The 16,737-nt window shown below is 41.3% G+C and overlaps 3 protein-coding genes across 6 annotated transcripts; 2 read left to right on the forward strand and 1 right to left on the reverse strand.

Moving 5' to 3' along the window:
• Nucleotides 1–1,049: 1,049 nt before the first annotated feature.
• epn3a (epsin 3a) lies at nt 1,050–12,261 on the forward strand. 2 transcript variants are annotated; one of them, XM_053851376.1, is made up of 11 exons: nt 1,050–1,297; nt 4,789–5,480; nt 6,368–6,480; nt 7,162–7,239; nt 7,551–7,640; nt 8,611–8,694; nt 9,750–9,870; nt 10,036–10,194; nt 10,273–10,335; nt 10,408–10,644; nt 11,319–12,261. In XM_053851376.1, the coding sequence occupies exons 2-11, from the start codon at nt 4,898–4,900 to the stop codon at nt 11,606–11,608; spliced, it is 1,818 nt and encodes a 605-aa protein (XP_053707351.1). In that variant the 5' UTR covers nt 1,050–1,297; nt 4,789–4,897; the 3' UTR covers nt 11,609–12,261. The 2 variants fall into 2 exon arrangements, with proteins under 2 accessions (XP_053707351.1, XP_053707352.1); XM_053851377.1 differs by lacking the exon at nt 7,162–7,239.
• arl16 (ADP-ribosylation factor-like 16) lies at nt 11,541–14,086 on the reverse strand. Of its 3 annotated transcripts, none has more exons than XM_053851401.1 (5): nt 13,666–14,086; nt 13,416–13,469; nt 12,941–13,060; nt 12,762–12,877; nt 11,541–12,679 (listed from the first exon to the last, which is right to left on the reverse strand). In XM_053851401.1, exons 1-5 carry the CDS (start codon nt 13,774–13,776, stop codon nt 12,514–12,516), a joined length of 567 nt encoding a protein of 188 aa, XP_053707376.1. In that variant the 5' UTR covers nt 13,777–14,086; the 3' UTR covers nt 11,541–12,513. The 3 variants fall into 3 exon arrangements, with proteins under 3 accessions (XP_053707376.1, XP_053707375.1, XP_053707374.1); XM_053851400.1 differs by lacking the exon at nt 13,666–14,086 and having other exon boundaries at nt 11,541–12,358; nt 12,504–12,679; nt 13,416–13,645; XM_053851399.1 differs by lacking the exon at nt 13,666–14,086 and having other exon boundaries at nt 13,416–13,645.
• On the forward strand, nt 13,859–16,160 carry fn3krp (fructosamine 3 kinase related protein). The gene is made up of 6 exons (XM_053851393.1): nt 13,859–14,150; nt 14,220–14,371; nt 14,935–15,026; nt 15,195–15,277; nt 15,366–15,488; nt 15,603–16,160. The coding sequence occupies exons 1-6, from the start codon at nt 14,010–14,012 to the stop codon at nt 15,939–15,941; spliced, it is 930 nt and encodes a 309-aa protein (XP_053707368.1). The 5' UTR covers nt 13,859–14,009; the 3' UTR covers nt 15,942–16,160.
• The last annotated feature ends 577 nt before the right edge of the window (nt 16,161–16,737 follow it).

Genomic DNA, 16,737 nt, shown 5'->3' on the forward strand with positions numbered 1-16,737 from the left:
TACACAATGCTATACCCAGTCAAAATACAAACCGACTTTGTATAGTGCTACACACACACACAAATTCATGTTTTTCATTTTCATTTTACAGCAAGAACATTTTGTTTTAGGGAAACAGAACTAAATAAGGAAATACAAATACAAATACAAGGAAAAACTGGGGCAAAAACAGTAATTTTGAATGGCTTTAAGTTATATTAAATGTCATTGAAATTAAACAATAAAAGGAAAAAAAGAATTAATCTAAAGCAGAATAAAAATAATCGTATTTAAAAAATAAAAATAAAAGTTGAAAATGTCAAAAATGTAGAACAGTGAATAACATACATGAGTTTCATTAGTTTTGCTTTGCTGTTTGCTTCGAGAAAGACATGTCATTCTGCCAAACAAATGATGACCTTTTTTTTTAAATTTTATTTCCCGGTTTCATGACTCACGATGACTGCAACTTTGATTTCTTGTAACACACGTAGAGATGGCCATAGATGGTAAAATAAACTCATATACTAACAGTTGCTTTCACAATTTAACTGCTTTATATTAGTTTAGATACAAGTGTAAAGTTTGGAACTAATTGTAACATTTCTTGCTAAAACCTAACCCCAAATTGAGTCAAACAGCTCAAAATATTAGGGAGAAATATTCGCCTTCATATTATTTGGTATTTATAAATCGAGAAAATGGCAATAAGCTTTAAATTGGTAGAACCATGAAACGCAGATTTTACACACATAAATGTTTATTGGTCAACTGTATTTGTTACCAGGTTTTTAGAAATACGTGCTTTGCACTTAATAAAACAAAACCCTGCTATGTTGAATATATAGAGGACACTATAGTTGGCATTCTCACGCGGGGATGCAATGCCATGTCAGCTGTAGGTCATGCCGTGTTGTGTTGTCACAGTGAGAGCAGTCGGAGGACAGAAATAAATAAAGCTGAATGAAGCCCACACGAGTGGAGGCAGTGAAAGGGTTAACTCTGACTGCGCAGTCACCCAGCAGGCCTCCCCCTCTCTTCCCTCCTCCTCCTCCTCCCCTTCCCCTCCATCCATTTCACTGTTTTCAGGGGCCTGTGTCATCCGGACGCTCGGTGCCTTCGAGCCGTGCGCAAAGTTTGAAAGTGGAAACTGCTTTTTCGCAACCAGTCCAGCTTCACACGGAGGTTTCCCGCCGAGCTTTGGGTCTCTTTCCCAACCTTGTTTTTCCTTCCTTCCTCTGCTCCGGGACATGTCGACGGGAGGCGGTTCTTCCTCGACCCTCCTCAACTTGGGACCCTGACGTGCAATGGCATGACGGTAAGAGACATTTTGGGACTCGGTTCTGTTGCTCTCTGCGCTTATTCCGTCGACATTTAAACTTTCACAGGCGGTGCTGAGTCACGTTAAGAGGTTTCACCTACAACAGACGTCCCCCGTTTGACGCAACCTGCCTTTGCTTGGCGTCTCGTCCGAGTTCAGGGCTCTTGAAGTGGCTGCAGACAAGAATTTTACACTGCAGTTCGACCACTTTTACTCCTTTAATCTATCTATCTATATATCTATCGTGGTTGACTATTGGATGAATGAATATGAATATTCAAAAGATTACTAGTATGAAATACCAAATGTCATTGTAGTCAAAACTGTCTTTATATACGCTTTCAGTTTTGATGCGACTGTATGATGTATTCAAAATATAGTTTTTTTTCTGTAATATATTCTATAATATTGTTGTCAAAATGTCTGTGTTCGGCAAACATAATTTTATTTTGTTCAATATGATGAGGCAAACTACTCGCATCTTTCAAAAGAGCTGAGGATTGAAAAGCTTTGTTTAAAAAAAGATATTCGATTATTTTGATTCTTGGAGGCTAATTTTAGCAAAAGGTTTTGCTGCGATCAGTGGAGTAATAACTCACAATAATTCAGCCTGTTTAACGGCGAAGCTCAAAGCTATCGTCATGGCTAACAGTCTAATTTTGGGTAAATTGATATTGAATTTAAATTCATTTCAACATTTACAGCACATTTGGGCCCCATAAAATAACTTGGGTGGCCGGAATTGGTCCCTGAACCTTCAGTTGGCCACAAATGGAAATGATGTTTAGAGTCAAAAGCATTAGGCTTTAAATAAAAAAAGGCATAATATATTTCTACTTTTAAAAATATTTTTTACTTTCACTTTCCCTGCTCTGCTCTGAACAGTGCCATTGTTGTTTCATTTTTTTAAAAAGACATATCCTCCAGGGCGTGTGTTGGTTGAAGGAAGGGGCGCTGTTTTATATTTCCTCATCATTTCTCTCAAATACTCAGCTGCTTCCGTCTCCAGCCTCAACCGTACGCGGCTCACATTCAGACTCCAGATGTGTAGTGACTGACGTAACAGCTGATCTCACTGATCTCATCAGTGAGATCATCATTGTTAGATTTTTGGGTTGTGACATCATAGTTCTGCATCTCCATGTGAAGATGCACTGCACAGCCTCGACTGTCAGATTGTCATTCTCACCTCATCGTATGTCAACATATTGACTTGGTAATAGTCGAATGTGGACTCTGGTGCTAGATCTACCTTCATCCTCAAACTCTTGGGGGCCAAACAGAGACAGTTGCAGGGAGTGCAAAACAGAGATCAGGAAAAACAAGTCTTCACACAATGTGAGATCAATTAGCTTGTCAGTTGTTGGGGACCAAATTTAGCTTCTTGTATCTGTGTTTAGTGGCATCGTCATAGACTGTTGTCCTTCCCCTCTGATTCTGTGCAATTATTCAGGGCTCCAACCGAGATCCATGTTCCATCTTCCTTCAATTTCCTGCAGTCATTCACTGTTAAGTTTCCAGAGAGCCCTCATTGGACACTGTATATATCAGTGTGCGTGAATTCACAATGATCTTGAGGGAACCATTTGGGGTCATTTTAGGCCACATAAAATGACCTGGCGGGCTGGATGAAGCCCCCAGGCCTTGAGTTTGACACATGTACATAAGACATTCCAAGGCTGAGAGATGACAAACACGATGAAAATTCAAGAATAAGGTCATCAGAGTGCGTTTTTTTCATGGAGGAATGTGAGGGAAAGCCTGACACTCAGATGTAAACCTCAAATCCATCCAGTAAAGCAGAAATCTTAGGTCATACTCAAGGCCTGTCACATAGTTATGAATTGCCTACCAATAAATCTCTCCCATGATACATTTGATAAGTGCCATATTGCACTGCAACAGTAGAGGCTTTGATATCAGCTATAAGAGGGCTCACTTCTTTCTTTGTACAATGACTGCTCTAGGAAGGTACTTTGACTCAGTTGAAAAAAGTTTATTTTTTGTCATTGATGACTTCATGCGACTGTAAGATTTTAGAAAAAATAGGAAGTTATTGACAAATATTAATGGTTTCACTTCATCTTTCTCTGAACAGAACTATCTATAAAAAAGAAGCTTTCTGGGAAGCTGAAATTAAGTAATATTGTCCACAAAAATATAATAAAATTCTGTTGACAAAATTTTCAGTTTGTTAAAATGATTGTTTTGATTTAGAAGTAAGCATTTGCCATCACATAATTGCATTTCGTTTATGAAACTCTTTCCGAGTTTAAAGTTCAGGTGCAACACACCGATAAAGGTGGTCCGATAAACACAATTACCTCAACGGCAAGCCGAGATTAACATGTACTTGGATGCTTCTCTACAAGGGTTTATCTTGTAAGGGTGGTGTAACTGGGTCAGAATTGTAGGTCAGAACCTCAGTTTCAACGCCACCCATGTCGATAGTTAACTCGTGTTTGCATTTCCTGGGAAGGGTTAATGATCGGTGGAATTACCTGACAGGCTGCTAGCTAACTGTTTGTTTAGAAGCAAACCACTGCAGGAACTCACACTCTGAGGGGTTGTCTGGAGAAAACTGAGCTGAGGTGTTGTGTTTCATCCCGCTCAGAGGCTCATGTCCAAGCATAGGTCCTCTTCAAAATCTTTAATGTGGCGGCGGAGCTACTTCCCTGAAGTCACAGGATGTTCCCACACTCTGATAAAACAGGACGATTTGGGGCAAATCATGTCCATGCCGAGTAGAAATTTGATTTTAGATTTAGGACAACTTGAAGTAACAGGAAGAGAAGCTACTTTCTTGACAAGGATGCAAAAAACAAATTATAAAGTAAAGAATTGTAAGTAGTGTTGTACACAAACATTTCCAAGCTCAAAATATTAAGGAATATTAAAATATTTCATTGTTTTATTTGTATTTTCCATCATTTACTTCTTTCTGATGGGTAATGACGCAATACAAATAACTGCAACCTGCTACATTTTAATAAAAAAACAACAGACTTGACCACTGTACCGCAGATTTGTCATTGTCGCGGTACTGTTTGGCTTCACTCATATATATATATATATATATATATATATATATATATATATATATATATATATATATATATATGCAGTATATAACATGCGCCACTTACTTGTGGTTCCCCACTGTTGAAAAGGGAAACAGAAGTCATGACTGAGTGGCATATTTTCATCAGGAATTTGGGCCACACTTGCCATCACCCTACAACAATTAACCCTGACTCCTTCATGATCCGGCTGCCAGTTCATCATCTGCACCGGCCGCGACAGGAACAGCCCTAAAGGCCTTCGCTTACGTCAGCAATAGATGAAGCTACAAGGCTAATATTTGTGTTGTCATGTTGCGCTTCCTCTGTAGCACCTTGCTGCATCGCATGATAATCTTGTTCTTGTAATATTGTGTCGCTTTCCATCAAAACGTCTGAGGTTTGTTGATGTTTTGTTTCTCTCTACAGATCTGTCCTCCTGGACGTCAACAAAACAACATCATTGCTCAACTGAAGCTGTTTCCAGCCTGCCTGTGTTTCGTTTCGCTCTGTCTGTAAAAAAACAACCGTCGCCACCATGCAGACCTCATCGCTGCGACGCCAGATGAAAAATATGGTCAACAACTACACAGAGGCCGAGATCAAGGTCCGAGAGGCTACCTCCAATGACCCCTGGGGTCCCTCCAGTTCTCTTATGTGTGAGATTTCCGACCTGACCTTCAACGTACTGGCGTTCACTGAGGTCATGGGCATGTTATGGAAGCGCCTCAATGACCACGGTAAGAACTGGCGCCACGTTTATAAGGCGCTGACGCTGATGGACTACTTGATCAAAACGGGCTCAGAACGTGTGGCGCAGGACTGCAGGGAGAACATCTATTCCATCCAGACTCTGAGAGACTTCCAGTACATCGACCGCGACGGACGCGACCAAGGCGTGAACGTCCGAGAGAAAGCCAAAAACATAGTGGCTTTGCTGAGGGACGAGGAGAAGCTGAAGAAGGAGAGAAGCCAGGCCATGAAGACCAAAACAAGAATGGCGGGGGTGCACAGTGGAATGGGCTCGGCATCACAACCTCCTCCTTATCCAGGGCGTCGCACCAGCTATCCCAGCTCATACGTGGACGAGTACAGCAGGTGCTCGCCCTCCTCAGGCCAATGTGAGTATCAGAAACCAGTTTCATAACTACCCTCAACCCCAATGAGGTTCTGAGGAACAAAACGTTATTGAAATGAAATTCTTCCGGTGACAGAGGAATGCACCACGTGACGCGTCATGTGTTGATGTCAGGTTCTGTCTCTGTGCACCTGCATTTTTGTCATTCTCTACCTTGCATGTCAGCAAAATGGCAAATGTAGGGAGGCCCAGGTCGGGAGGGACCTTAGGTCAACTGACTGTGTGGCGTGTGGCTCCTGGCTACGTCACAGATTAGCTAGCGCCACATACACTTTCATTTTATTCATCATTGAATCAGCTGGATTCAAGGCTATTATTTTAAATATATGGGACTCATGCAACTCAAGGTCTGACAAAGACTTGGTTGGTTTCACATGGAAACAACAGACTGGGGCTTTCAACTCACTGTCAAAAGTGACCAAAGCATGAATCAAATATGGCGCTTCTGCTCAGTGGAGGAAATGCTCCGAGTGCAAGCCACTCCACTCAGAAGTATGACATCATTGAAGTAGGAGCAAAACTGCTGAGGGTGTGTATGAGGTTGGCAGCTCCAGCCCTATTTTAGCCCACTCTGTTTCTTGCTCTGAAACTTGGATCACAATCTTGGATCCTTCACAGTGGATTTGGGGTAGGAGAGCGGGCCCCTATCCAACCCATCCATTCCTTCTCCCCTCCATCAGCGAGCTCGCCACACAGACAGACCATTGTTCTCAGAGGAGGCCGGGCGAGGCAGACCATGGCCAGCAATGCCAATGAAGCTCTCCAAGGGATTAAATTCATATTTTTTTACTCTTGTCCTCTCCACTTTTTTTTATTCCATCACTTCTGTTGACATCTTCCTTTTGCTGTCCCCCTGCTCTTCTTCCACAGCGTCATCATCTCGCCTGGCTCCTGACCTTGAGCAAGCTCGCCCGTCCACCAGTGGAGAGGAGGAGCTGCAGCTGCAGCTGGCTCTGGCCATGAGCCGGGAGGAGAGTGAAAAGGTGCTCCTCATTCAGCTCAACACACTCAGTCCTGTCCTCACAAAGACCTTCCCCTTGCTGAATAGTCATGTAGTGAATGGTTAAAGCTTCTCTTAGTCATGATTTAAAACTGTAAGTGATGCCAATATCGGGACGTGTTCTCTGACGTGTTCCGTAATGGCACTTTGATGCATCAGTGTAAGCGATACTGAGTGAGAGCGATGGAGAGGGAGACAGGAAGCGAGCATTGATCTGTTGCCAGAATTGTATGCATGGCCTGTGAAGCCACTGCCCTCTGTGGCTGCATTGCACAACCGTCAGTTTTTTATTTTTATTTTTATTTTTATTTTTATTTTTATTTTTATTTTTATTTTTATTTTTATTTTTATTTTTATTTTTATTTTTATTTTTATTTTTATTTTTATTTTAGTTCTCCTCTTTGTATCCAGTGACTCACTACAAGGTCAGCAGCCACACACCACACCTGAATTCCAACCTTTGACCGGCTGAGCCATTAGATTTACCTTCAATATTGCCATGCAAAGGTTTGACTGTGCACCTCTGTTACCTGAGTGTAAAGCTATAGATTTTCTGAGTAACCTTGAGCCACTATTTATCAAGACAACACTGAAATTGTGCAGTAGTCATTTGTATTTTTCTATCACCTGCTGCCTCATCCTTACACAACCTGCCTGGTTTTAGTCCCCTCCCACAGTTGATATGGATGAACAGGCTCAGCTCAAGATTGCCATGAAGCTCAGCCAGCAGGAGGTCAAGAAGGTACAACTGGGGACCACCATGGACAAACTCTGCATTTCATCCTTCATAAAACTCTTAACAACAGCTGCATTTTTACAGAGTTCACTCATGGATTTTGAGGATTCTTCCCCCTTCTCAGTGTGTTCACACTAAAACTTCCAAATATTAAATCTCTTCGTATTCAAAACTATAACTTCATATTTGGTGTGAACACACAATCACAACGGTCCCTTTCAGATCTCAACCTTGTGGTGTCTGTGGGTGCATAAGGACTCTACGTTTATTCCATACATCCAGATATCTCACATTGGTGTCTGATCTCACCGTGGCAGGCAGTGCAGCGTCCACCCCCCCAGGTGGACATGGACGAAGAGACGCAGCTCCAGCTAGCCCTGAGCATTAGCAAGGAGGAGCACAAGCAGGTGACATCTCGACTTATTTTCCTCTACTTCATTGAATTATGACCTAAAAAGCTCCAGATTTCAGTTTATAATTTAATGTTTTGAGCTTGAAATTATGACTAACTATTGCAAACACAAGTTTTAAATGTTTCTAAGATTTGGAACAAAATTTAGATGCGATATTATTCAATATATTGCTTTCTTTTGTCCAAACTATGAAAGTGTTATGTTGCAATTTTGGCTTCTTGCTCACACTACTATTGTGAAATAGAGTGAAATACCATTGTACTTCCTGTAACTTTTGACTACCGATCCCAACATGTTCAATTCAAGTTAATATTTAGCCCTATGGCATGAATCATAATGTTGTTTATTATTATAAATAGATACAATTAGAAATTTGCTTTGTATCTGTTCAGTCCTTGTAAATTTTACAGTATATTAATCTTAATAATTTGCAGAAATCTTGAGCTACTACTTTATAGTTTGATCAACATATTTACTATCTGAGTACAACTAAATAATTTTTAATTTAAAACATTATTATCTTCTTATCTATGTTTTATGACTAGAATTTTCTTCTTTTCACAGGCTATTTTTGTGTGTTTTTCTTGTCCATCAAAATGCATTGAAGGAATATTGAAAATCTATTTTGAAATGAATATAATGAATCACTGGTGTAACTCAGTGCTTAAACATGACAGCGTTTTTATAGCTTCAATATAATTATGAACCTTATAAGCGAGGTCAACAGCCCGGCTTTGCCGCGTGTCTGCTCCAACACAATAGAGTGGCTCTGGCTTAGCTGTGTTTCTCTCTGGCCTCCATTCAGCCCCCGAACATTCTGGTTCGTCCCTATTCTGCTACTCCGTCTGTGTGTTTTCTGCCTTGGCCCCATCCCTGACTCATAAATACAGTATGATGTGACAGCATGTGAATTGTACCAGAAGCTTCTTGCCTCACAAACTTCCTTGTCTCTGTCTTCTGACAGGAGGAGCTCAGTCGTCAGGGAGACGAGACAATGTTCCAGAAAGCTCTGGAGGAGAGCAAACGTGAGATGGAGTCTAAAGGCGGGGTATGAATTATTGGGGTATGAGTTCAATAATCGGGGATCGCTGTAGTCTCAGTCTTGAAGATGGTAGCCTCAAACATTGTATTACTCTGGGATGCTTGCACTCACTTGGCGAGTCTCACACCTGGCTTTGTGTGGGGAACAAATCAATGAGGGACAAAATGTTCCTTGGACCAAACCTACTTTCTCTCCCCTATTTTGAAAAGCTATACATTAATTTAGATCTTAAAAATTTGAGGCAGAAGTGACATACTCTGTGACCTAGTATGAAACTACAACAAACTACATTTGTAACCCAAGAAAGAACGCCAAGGAGTGTGTCCCTTTCACTTATGTAGTAATTTATTTATTTTTCAATGGAATTTTATTGTTTTAAAATCTCTACTTTTCATGACTGGTTAATTTTATTTGCCTTGTTCATGAATTAAATAACTTACTATTTAATTGAAAAGATTGTTTATTATTATTATTATTATTAGGGTGAAGGTTGTTTTTTATTATGATTGTTGTTGTTATTATTATTATACTTTGTTATATTCTTCTTCTTATTATTATTATTATTATTATTATTAGCATTTATAATAGTCATAAATGTTTTGTTTTATATACTGAACTTACTATTTACTTGAAAAGTTAATTGTTATTATTAGTAGTAGTATTAGTATTATTACTATTATTATTAGGGTAATGATTGTTTTTTATTATTATTATTATTATTGCTTATACTTTTAGTTTATACATTGACCTTACTATTTATTTGAAAAGATTGTTTATTATTATTACAAGTAATTATAAGTTATTATAAGTAATTACACATGTAATCCGTATCATTACTATCCCTTCAATACAAAAATCTGCTATTATTCAGTCATTCAATCAAGCTGATCCTTAAATATTAAAGCATGTTTTCACAGTAATATTAAGCCTGTATCGTCCTTATTATTAGAGCATCTCTCAGGTCATTGTTGTCCATGCTGTCCTTGACATGTTTTGTTTTTAATTTTCATGAAAACCCGCGTGGCTTGTCATTGAAATATTCTGTCCTGTTCTGTGGCCAGACTGCCTTCATGGACCTGGTGGATATTTTCGCCGTCCCATCAGAGCCCCCTCCCAGTGAATACAGCTGGAATAGACCTCCTTACCAAGCATCCGGAGGATCGGAACCCTGGGACTCAATGGGTGAGATGATGTCAGATTTGGATGTGGAGTCACCAGATACAGTCAAGTGTAACTAGAAAGTCAGCTCCACACTATCGTCAATCCTGTTTCCAGGGTTGGGATTAGCCTGAGATCCTGAATGTTTGTGATTATGGAATCATCTGACTTCCCTGTTTTGTTTAAAAGGCAGCAACTCAAGAGTGGAGCCGGCCTGGATGGCCCCGCCTCCCTCCAACAGCCCTCCTCCACCGTGGGAGCCCAGCCAACCGGTGGGAGATCCCTGGGACTCCCCACAGAGAAACCTCAACACTGCAGGTGGACTTCAGCCATTCCCAGCAAAGACAGGTGGCTCTGCAAGTTCCAGCACAATCCTCAGTTTTACTTTGAATCGCTCAGGAATGAGTACATTTTTGTCTTCCCCAGCGGTGGATCCTTTCTCAGCACTATCAGCAAGGGAGCCGTCTCCCCGCGCTGGAAGCCCGTCCGGTACTAATGTGTTCACTTCAGTTGGCTAGTTCATCCAGTTTGCGTTCTGAACCTCCTCTGCTGGGCTTCCAGATGGGGATCTGTTTGACGAAGCCATGGACGGAGGTCAGATCAGCATCAACGGGCGAGGCAGCGCCAGTCCTGAGCTGTTCGACCTCTCCAGACTGGGAGAAAGCCTTCCTGCCCCGACTGCTCGTGCGTGTCGGACCCCCGAGTCCTTCCTGGATCCGACAGCGGCTTCACTTGTGAACTTGGACAGTCTGATCCCAGCAAACCCCCCAGGGAAGACCAAGAACCCCTTTCTTTCAGGTAAAGACCGCGTATATAGTCTCCAATAAATACATTAAAATATGAATTAATAATGTTAATATTTATTAGTTAAGTAGTAATAACAGTAATAGTATAAGAAATTATTAGCAACACTGTTTAGTAAGAAACCAATGAAACATGGTGGGCTTTAAAGGGTCATACTAATCTAAACAAGAAAGCAGTTTAACAACCATCAAGCAACAGGAAAGTAGTAGTTTACACTTCAACAACTGTGAAACCATCATATATCTTGGAAAAACCCAACCAAATGTTTGATTTTGGAGTTCATGGGACACATCCGAAGTTGGGTCAGCTCTGGTTTGATCGACATTCACGACAGCCGGTTCCAGGTCCTGCCAATATCCATTACGTGTGGGCCGATGCTCTGCAGGCAGGATCAATGTCTTGATCTTCTCCCTTCTGAGACTCACATGGTTCACTCTGTGGATGGTTTCTGTGCCATCATTTAGGAAAGACTGGAATTATAGCGGAGCAGAGGGGAAAATGGCCTTCTCTCTCAAGTCTTTAGGAGAAGAAGGCTCAATAGCAGAACTGGTCCACAAGACCAGGAGTCAAATAACATGCTTCATTTTATAGTTTTGTTTAGGAGAAAGTCCTGAAACAAAAGTGAAAAACGCGTGACCAAGCTGCCTCTCTGTGTCTCTCCGTCTCAGGCATGAGTGCTCCGTCAGCCACCAATCCATTCCAGGCCGACCAAGGCAAACTGACTCTGAACCAGATGGGCTCTGGCTCTGCCGCTCCAAACAACTCCTCTCTGCCCTACAGTGCCTCTTTACCGCTGCCCGTGAGCCAGCAGCCTGCCAGCCTCCCCTCCTCACTCACCCACCCCACCCAGCCGGGTCTGGACCTGCTGGGGACCCTCCCGGAGCCTCTGTTGCCCTTCTCCAGTGGCAGCACACAGGGGACCCTGGCCGACCAGAACAATCAGAACCCTTTCTTATGAGGACTTCTGCACATAGCTGATGCTATCCTCAGCCCTAAGGACTGAAAATGTAAAATCATTTTCTATTATCTCTCATTCATGCAGTTACTACAATGGATTATAAGGGCCATTAATACTTGGGAAGTACAATTGAAGGGCGTTCTGGTGGATAATTCAGAGGCTAGGACACAAAATTAATGGCTTAAAATGAAAATATATGAGAAACACCAGATTTTTTTTCTCGTCACTTAAAGGCATTACGGTGCAGAAGAATCCAATTTTGGAGGCACTGGTCATCATAGTTGATACAAAGGGAAAGAATGGAGAGTAACAAGGCTTCAATCAAGTTTCATCACTAGTCACATCTCCTGGTTTCAACAGAGGACAGCTCGACCAAACTAGACCAGTTTGTGAGCTGGAACTTTTAAACAGGTCTTTACTCTGAAATTCCCTGTAATTTAGCTGCTTTCTCACTTGGAAATCAAACAATTGCAACTTTGAACATTTTCAACTCCCCGTATTTTTATAGCTCGATGTTCAAGAGAAACCTTTGGGTGGTTTCATGAGCTACAGTCCATCTGATCGAGACGAATTACAGTCAATGTCATTGTTTTCTTTTGGTTTCACATTGCACAAATGAAAGTGGACCAAATAAATAAAATGCTGGAAGAGTCTCTCTGTTATTTATTTATTTGTTTCACCTCACATTCCAGGAGAGTCCGCATCTCAGAACCTCGTCTTCTGTTGCTAACACTGCTGCTGGACCTCTGACTGTAATGTAAAGATGGGATATATCAAAATATCTCAGTCAATAAATACCAATATAAGGGAAGAATGTATAGTGTTTTTATAAATACACACCCTTATGTTTTATATTTACATTTAAATGTGTGGGTCTGACAAAAAATATTTTTACTTGGTACATGTCACTTGACAGCTGCAGACTCCAGCCAAGTTAAGACTTCTTGAAGTCCCAGTCCAGAACGTGCGCTAAGTTCCAACGTTGTGATTTGCTGAGGAGCGGATGCGACGATATCATCCAGACGGAAGAGTGACTTCATTTCTAGAAGACTCATGGTGCAAGGCATGTCTCTGTGAAAGATGGAAGTGAACATGAATCCACTTAAATGAGCTTGATACTTGAGAAGACCATGGAAAATGAGCAGGTCCCCACCTTTTATTGAAGAGGAGAAGTATAGAAGCTGCACGCAGAGGCTGAGCAGAGAGAACTGACAACAGCTGCATACAGGATGCTGAAACTTGAGCGACATTGGCAGAGTCCACCATGAACTGCATGAGCACATCACCTAGATTAGATCATCAGTTACGTTGTCAGGAGACATCGATACTTACAATCACAGCGGTGCAATCTTTGAAGTAACTCGGCCATATTGGTCCCATGCAGCCCCCCAACTCTCTTATGGTGAGTTTCTTCTTCTTCTTGAGGGTCAAGTCAGTCAAGTTGGTTCCCACCTGCGGATGCAGTTAAGGATGTGTTAGGCTCATTGACCACATCAGGTCACAGGTCACAGTTTTGAGAGTCACTTCCTGTCCGATATTTTGTTTTGTTGGGAATGAATGAATACACCTCGTCCGTATCACGCAAGAAAATCTGAATTTAAATCAGCAATTTGCATAGGATTTCCATGTCACTCATTTGACTAGCTAGCAAAAGTATTTCAATAAAACTGCCGATGTCAAAACAAGATTACTCAACAAAAACAAACAATTTCAATTGTTTGCTTTGAACGGCACCAACACTATTTACAACATAGTGTTTTTAAGAGGTAATAATCTCAGTAATGTAGTGTCCTCAATAGCAACTTACAGTAGGAAGCGTGGGGGGAGGAGCATCCAGTGAGCCTGGTCCATGTAAAATCAGATGTGAACCACCGTTAAGAAAAACACGTCTGGATGGTAATATTTCACTTGTGTTTATAGTTACCCCCGAAACAGTCAAAGTACATACAAATACGCTTTTTAATGCACGAACCATTCACTTGAAAGACAAATCGTTACTACGTCGTTATTCCATCCGTTATACATAAAACAAATACTAGCAATAACTGGAATAGGATATGTTGCAGACGTTTCAGCAGCAAAGTTTTCCCGACGCCGGTGGCCCCAAGGAGCAAACATGTTTGGCCCCCGCTCATCCCGGAGTCATGTTGTTCTATCAGCGTTAGCATAAGCTAAAGTAGCGTTGGGCCGCAACCAAGGCGACACTCACGTGACAAGGTAGTCGCACATGATTGGTCAGTCTGGGTCACATGATGGGGAAACTGCCATCGCGCAGCAAAACACGGCCTATATATACCGCGTGATGCGCTGAAGTTAGTGCAGGTTACTCTCCTGAACAAGTCTTTATCAGTTGTGTTGTCGATGTGTGATGTTCTCAGGCTGAGCTTGCAAAGACCTAACCATGGAAGCTCAGCTGAAAAGAGAGCTGGGGACGAGCATGCTGAAGTCCGCTGGTCACTCCGGAGGCGGGTGCATCAGCCAAGGCCAGAGCTACGACACGGACAGCGGGAGAGTGTTTGTGAAGATCAATCACCAGAGCGAGGTAACGTCATCACCACGCAGAGTCCTGCGGCGCACATTCTAAACCCTGTATTTGGTTGTTCTTATTCAGGCCAAGAAGATGTTCGATGGGGAGCTGGCCAGTCTGGACGCTATTCTCAAGACAGGCACAGTAAAAGTCCCTAAACCTATGAAGGTGATCGAGCTGGACACTGGGGGGTGTGTGATCGTGATGGAACATCTGGACATGCGAAGTCTAAACAAGTAAACCCAACAACTTTCTTTACGTGTTGTCATGTGTTTAAAGCTGAGATAGGAAGAAGGTTTGGCGACAGTAATTCTTATAGTAATAACACTGTCACCTAGATAGATACAGTGAAGGATAAAAACATAAAAATGTTGAAAATGTTGACTCATAAGTTGTTTTTCCTGTTAATGTCTGTTGTATTTGACAAATTAGATAAATAATTGAATTAAAAAAAAGAAAAAAAATAATAACTTGGCCTTGGCGTTTGACCTGATTTTTACGTAAAATCCACGTAAATGAAACTATTACACACGTATTTTAACGATAAAAGAGACAGTTACTACAGCTCGTTCATACGCCATTAAAATTCTATTTACATTTATTTGATGTTTAACATGTCACCACGCGCACTCTTGTGGACAAACATAGCTATTGCAAGTATGGTTACTGCGTGAGACGTTTTACCTGCTTTTCATATTCTTATTTCAGTGTTGCTTTGGTTAACTAACGGCAGCATTGTAAAGCAATAGCTTTTGTTACAATGTGTGTTCATTTCATTGTATTATAATAAATCCTGCAGGTATTCAAAGCAGCTTGGGGAGCAGTTAGCTGATCTGCATCTTCACAACAAACAACAAATGGAAAAAATTAACAAGGAGCAGCAGACAGTGGGTAATCCACTCCTATCTGACTTTAATAATTGAAATCGTATCAAGGCCTGTTGTTAGTATCTCACTCGAAAAGGCTCCTTTGATCTAGAACTATTTCCTAAACATCCTAATAAGTTTTCACGTGTGACTTACTGTGAAGCAGTGGTTTTACTTTCTACCTTGTTTATAGGAAGGGGAGCTGGGCAGTTGGAGGACAACTATGTCGACAAATTTGGTTTCCCAGTTCCTACCTGCTGTGGATATTTACCCCAGGTAAAAATGTGTTTTAGAAGTTGCTCATTTTTGTCATGTTCAGCAAATTGCTTGAGGAGATCATTTAGTAATCCATTACTTTCCCCAGAATAATGACTGGCAGGACGACTGGGTGACTTTCTATTCTCAACAACGACTGCAGCATCAGTTGAACGTAGTGGAAGAGTCTTATGGAGACAGAGAGGCCCGAGAACTGTGGGCAGCACTGCAGGTATAAATAATGTATGGCGAACAACAAAAGGTCACTTGTTTCAAAAAAGGAAACTATGAAGTGGTACATAACAGCTTTAAAACATGACCTGTATTTGCTCCTCTCTGTTCGCAGCTGAAGATCCCTCAGTTCTTTAAAGACCTGCAGATCGTCCCCGCTCTCCTCCACGGTGACTTGTGGGGGGGAAACGTCTCAGAGTGTGCAAATGGACCCGTCATATTTGACCCGGCTTCCGTCTACGGCCACGCCGAGTTCGAATTGGGAATCGCAGGGATGTTCGGTGGCTTCAGCAGCTCCTTCTACTCTGCATATCATGAGAAAATTGTCAAAGCAGAAGGCTTTGCGAAGAGAAACCAGCTTTATCAGCTTTTCCACTACCTGAATCACTGGAACCACTTTGGTGGAGGGTACAGAGGCTCATCCATAAAGATCATGAAGGACCTGATTAAATGATTTAACCTACACCCACAGTACTGACAGTCATCCAAACTAGTTTTATTTCAGTGATTGGGGTGACATTACGGCATGAAATGGCTCATCATTTCATCTCTCTTAATACTTTCTGTGTAACTCAATCTAACTTCAATGAGAAGTTGTGCATTATCCACCTTTATTTTAGTTTTGATGTGAAACTGAGCTTATAAAACTCAATAAAAACTCAAAAAATTGTAATGTATAGAACTGTGTGGTTTCTTTTATAGAACAGATTCTTGTATAGTATTCTAGTCTAAATACGGAGGGGAAGAGTGAGGTGCACAAGGAAAAATCACTTAAATAACTGAAAGCATTCCCTTGTTTTATTTATTTAAATAGTATTATCATGGTGTGGGGAATAAATATGAATACATCTCAAGAGGTCCCCTTTTGTTTCTGTCAGCATGTGTTCTTTTGTACTGTTATTTACTCTCTTTACAAGAGAAAAAAGCATGTTGGTCATGCTGGATCTTACGTATTTAATGTTGATCAAATGGTTCCACAGTTATTTGTATCAATCTGACTGCATTGGAGAAAAAAAAAGGCTCCTTTCCTGCTGTGTACAGTAGCAAACAAGAATTCAAGTAATATCCGGTCCACATTTGGACTAAATTTGTCAGTCGCAATGCTTAAATAACCTTTTTTTCCCCCATCTTCGTTCTTCTTCTGAGGACAGTGACCAGGTGGATTGAAGTTAAAAATGACAGCTTTGGCGAGAAATCTTCATTCACTTCTGGACTGTGATTGGCCTTTAGCTTTTAATGCAGTCATTTAA

The sequence above is a fragment of the Synchiropus splendidus genome, chromosome 19 (genome assembly GCF_027744825.2).
Source record: "Synchiropus splendidus isolate RoL2022-P1 chromosome 19, RoL_Sspl_1.0, whole genome shotgun sequence".
Taxonomy (NCBI): Eukaryota; Metazoa; Chordata; class Actinopteri; order Syngnathiformes; family Callionymidae; genus Synchiropus; species Synchiropus splendidus.

Coding starts and splice junctions, on each gene's coding strand:
- fn3krp (XM_053851393.1), top strand. CDS start 14,010: ATGGAAGCTCAGCTGAAAAGAGAGCTGGGGACGAGCATGCTGAAGTCC. Junction 14,372..14,934: donor GACATGCGAAGTCTAAACAA/GTAAACCCAACA, acceptor TAAATCCTGCAG/GTATTCAAAGCAGCTTGGGG. Junction 15,027..15,194: donor CAAGGAGCAGCAGACAGTGG/GTAATCCACTCC, acceptor CCTTGTTTATAG/GAAGGGGAGCTGGGCAGTTG.
- epn3a (XM_053851376.1), top strand. CDS start 4,898: ATGCAGACCTCATCGCTGCGACGCCAGATGAAAAATATGGTCAACAAC. Junction 5,481..6,367: donor CTCGCCCTCCTCAGGCCAAT/GTGAGTATCAGA, acceptor CTTCTTCCACAG/CGTCATCATCTCGCCTGGCT. Junction 6,481..7,161: donor GCCGGGAGGAGAGTGAAAAG/GTGCTCCTCATT, acceptor GCCTGGTTTTAG/TCCCCTCCCACAGTTGATAT.
- arl16 (XM_053851400.1), bottom strand. CDS start 13,583: ATGGTTCGTGCATTAAAAAGCGTATTTGTATGTACTTTGACTGTTTCG. Junction 13,061..13,415: donor CTCCCCCCACGCTTCCTACT/GTAAGTTGCTAT, acceptor CTGCATCCGCAG/GTGGGAACCAACTTGACTGA. Junction 12,878..12,940: donor AAGATTGCACCGCTGTGATT/GTAAGTATCGAT, acceptor GTGCTCATGCAG/TTCATGGTGGACTCTGCCAA.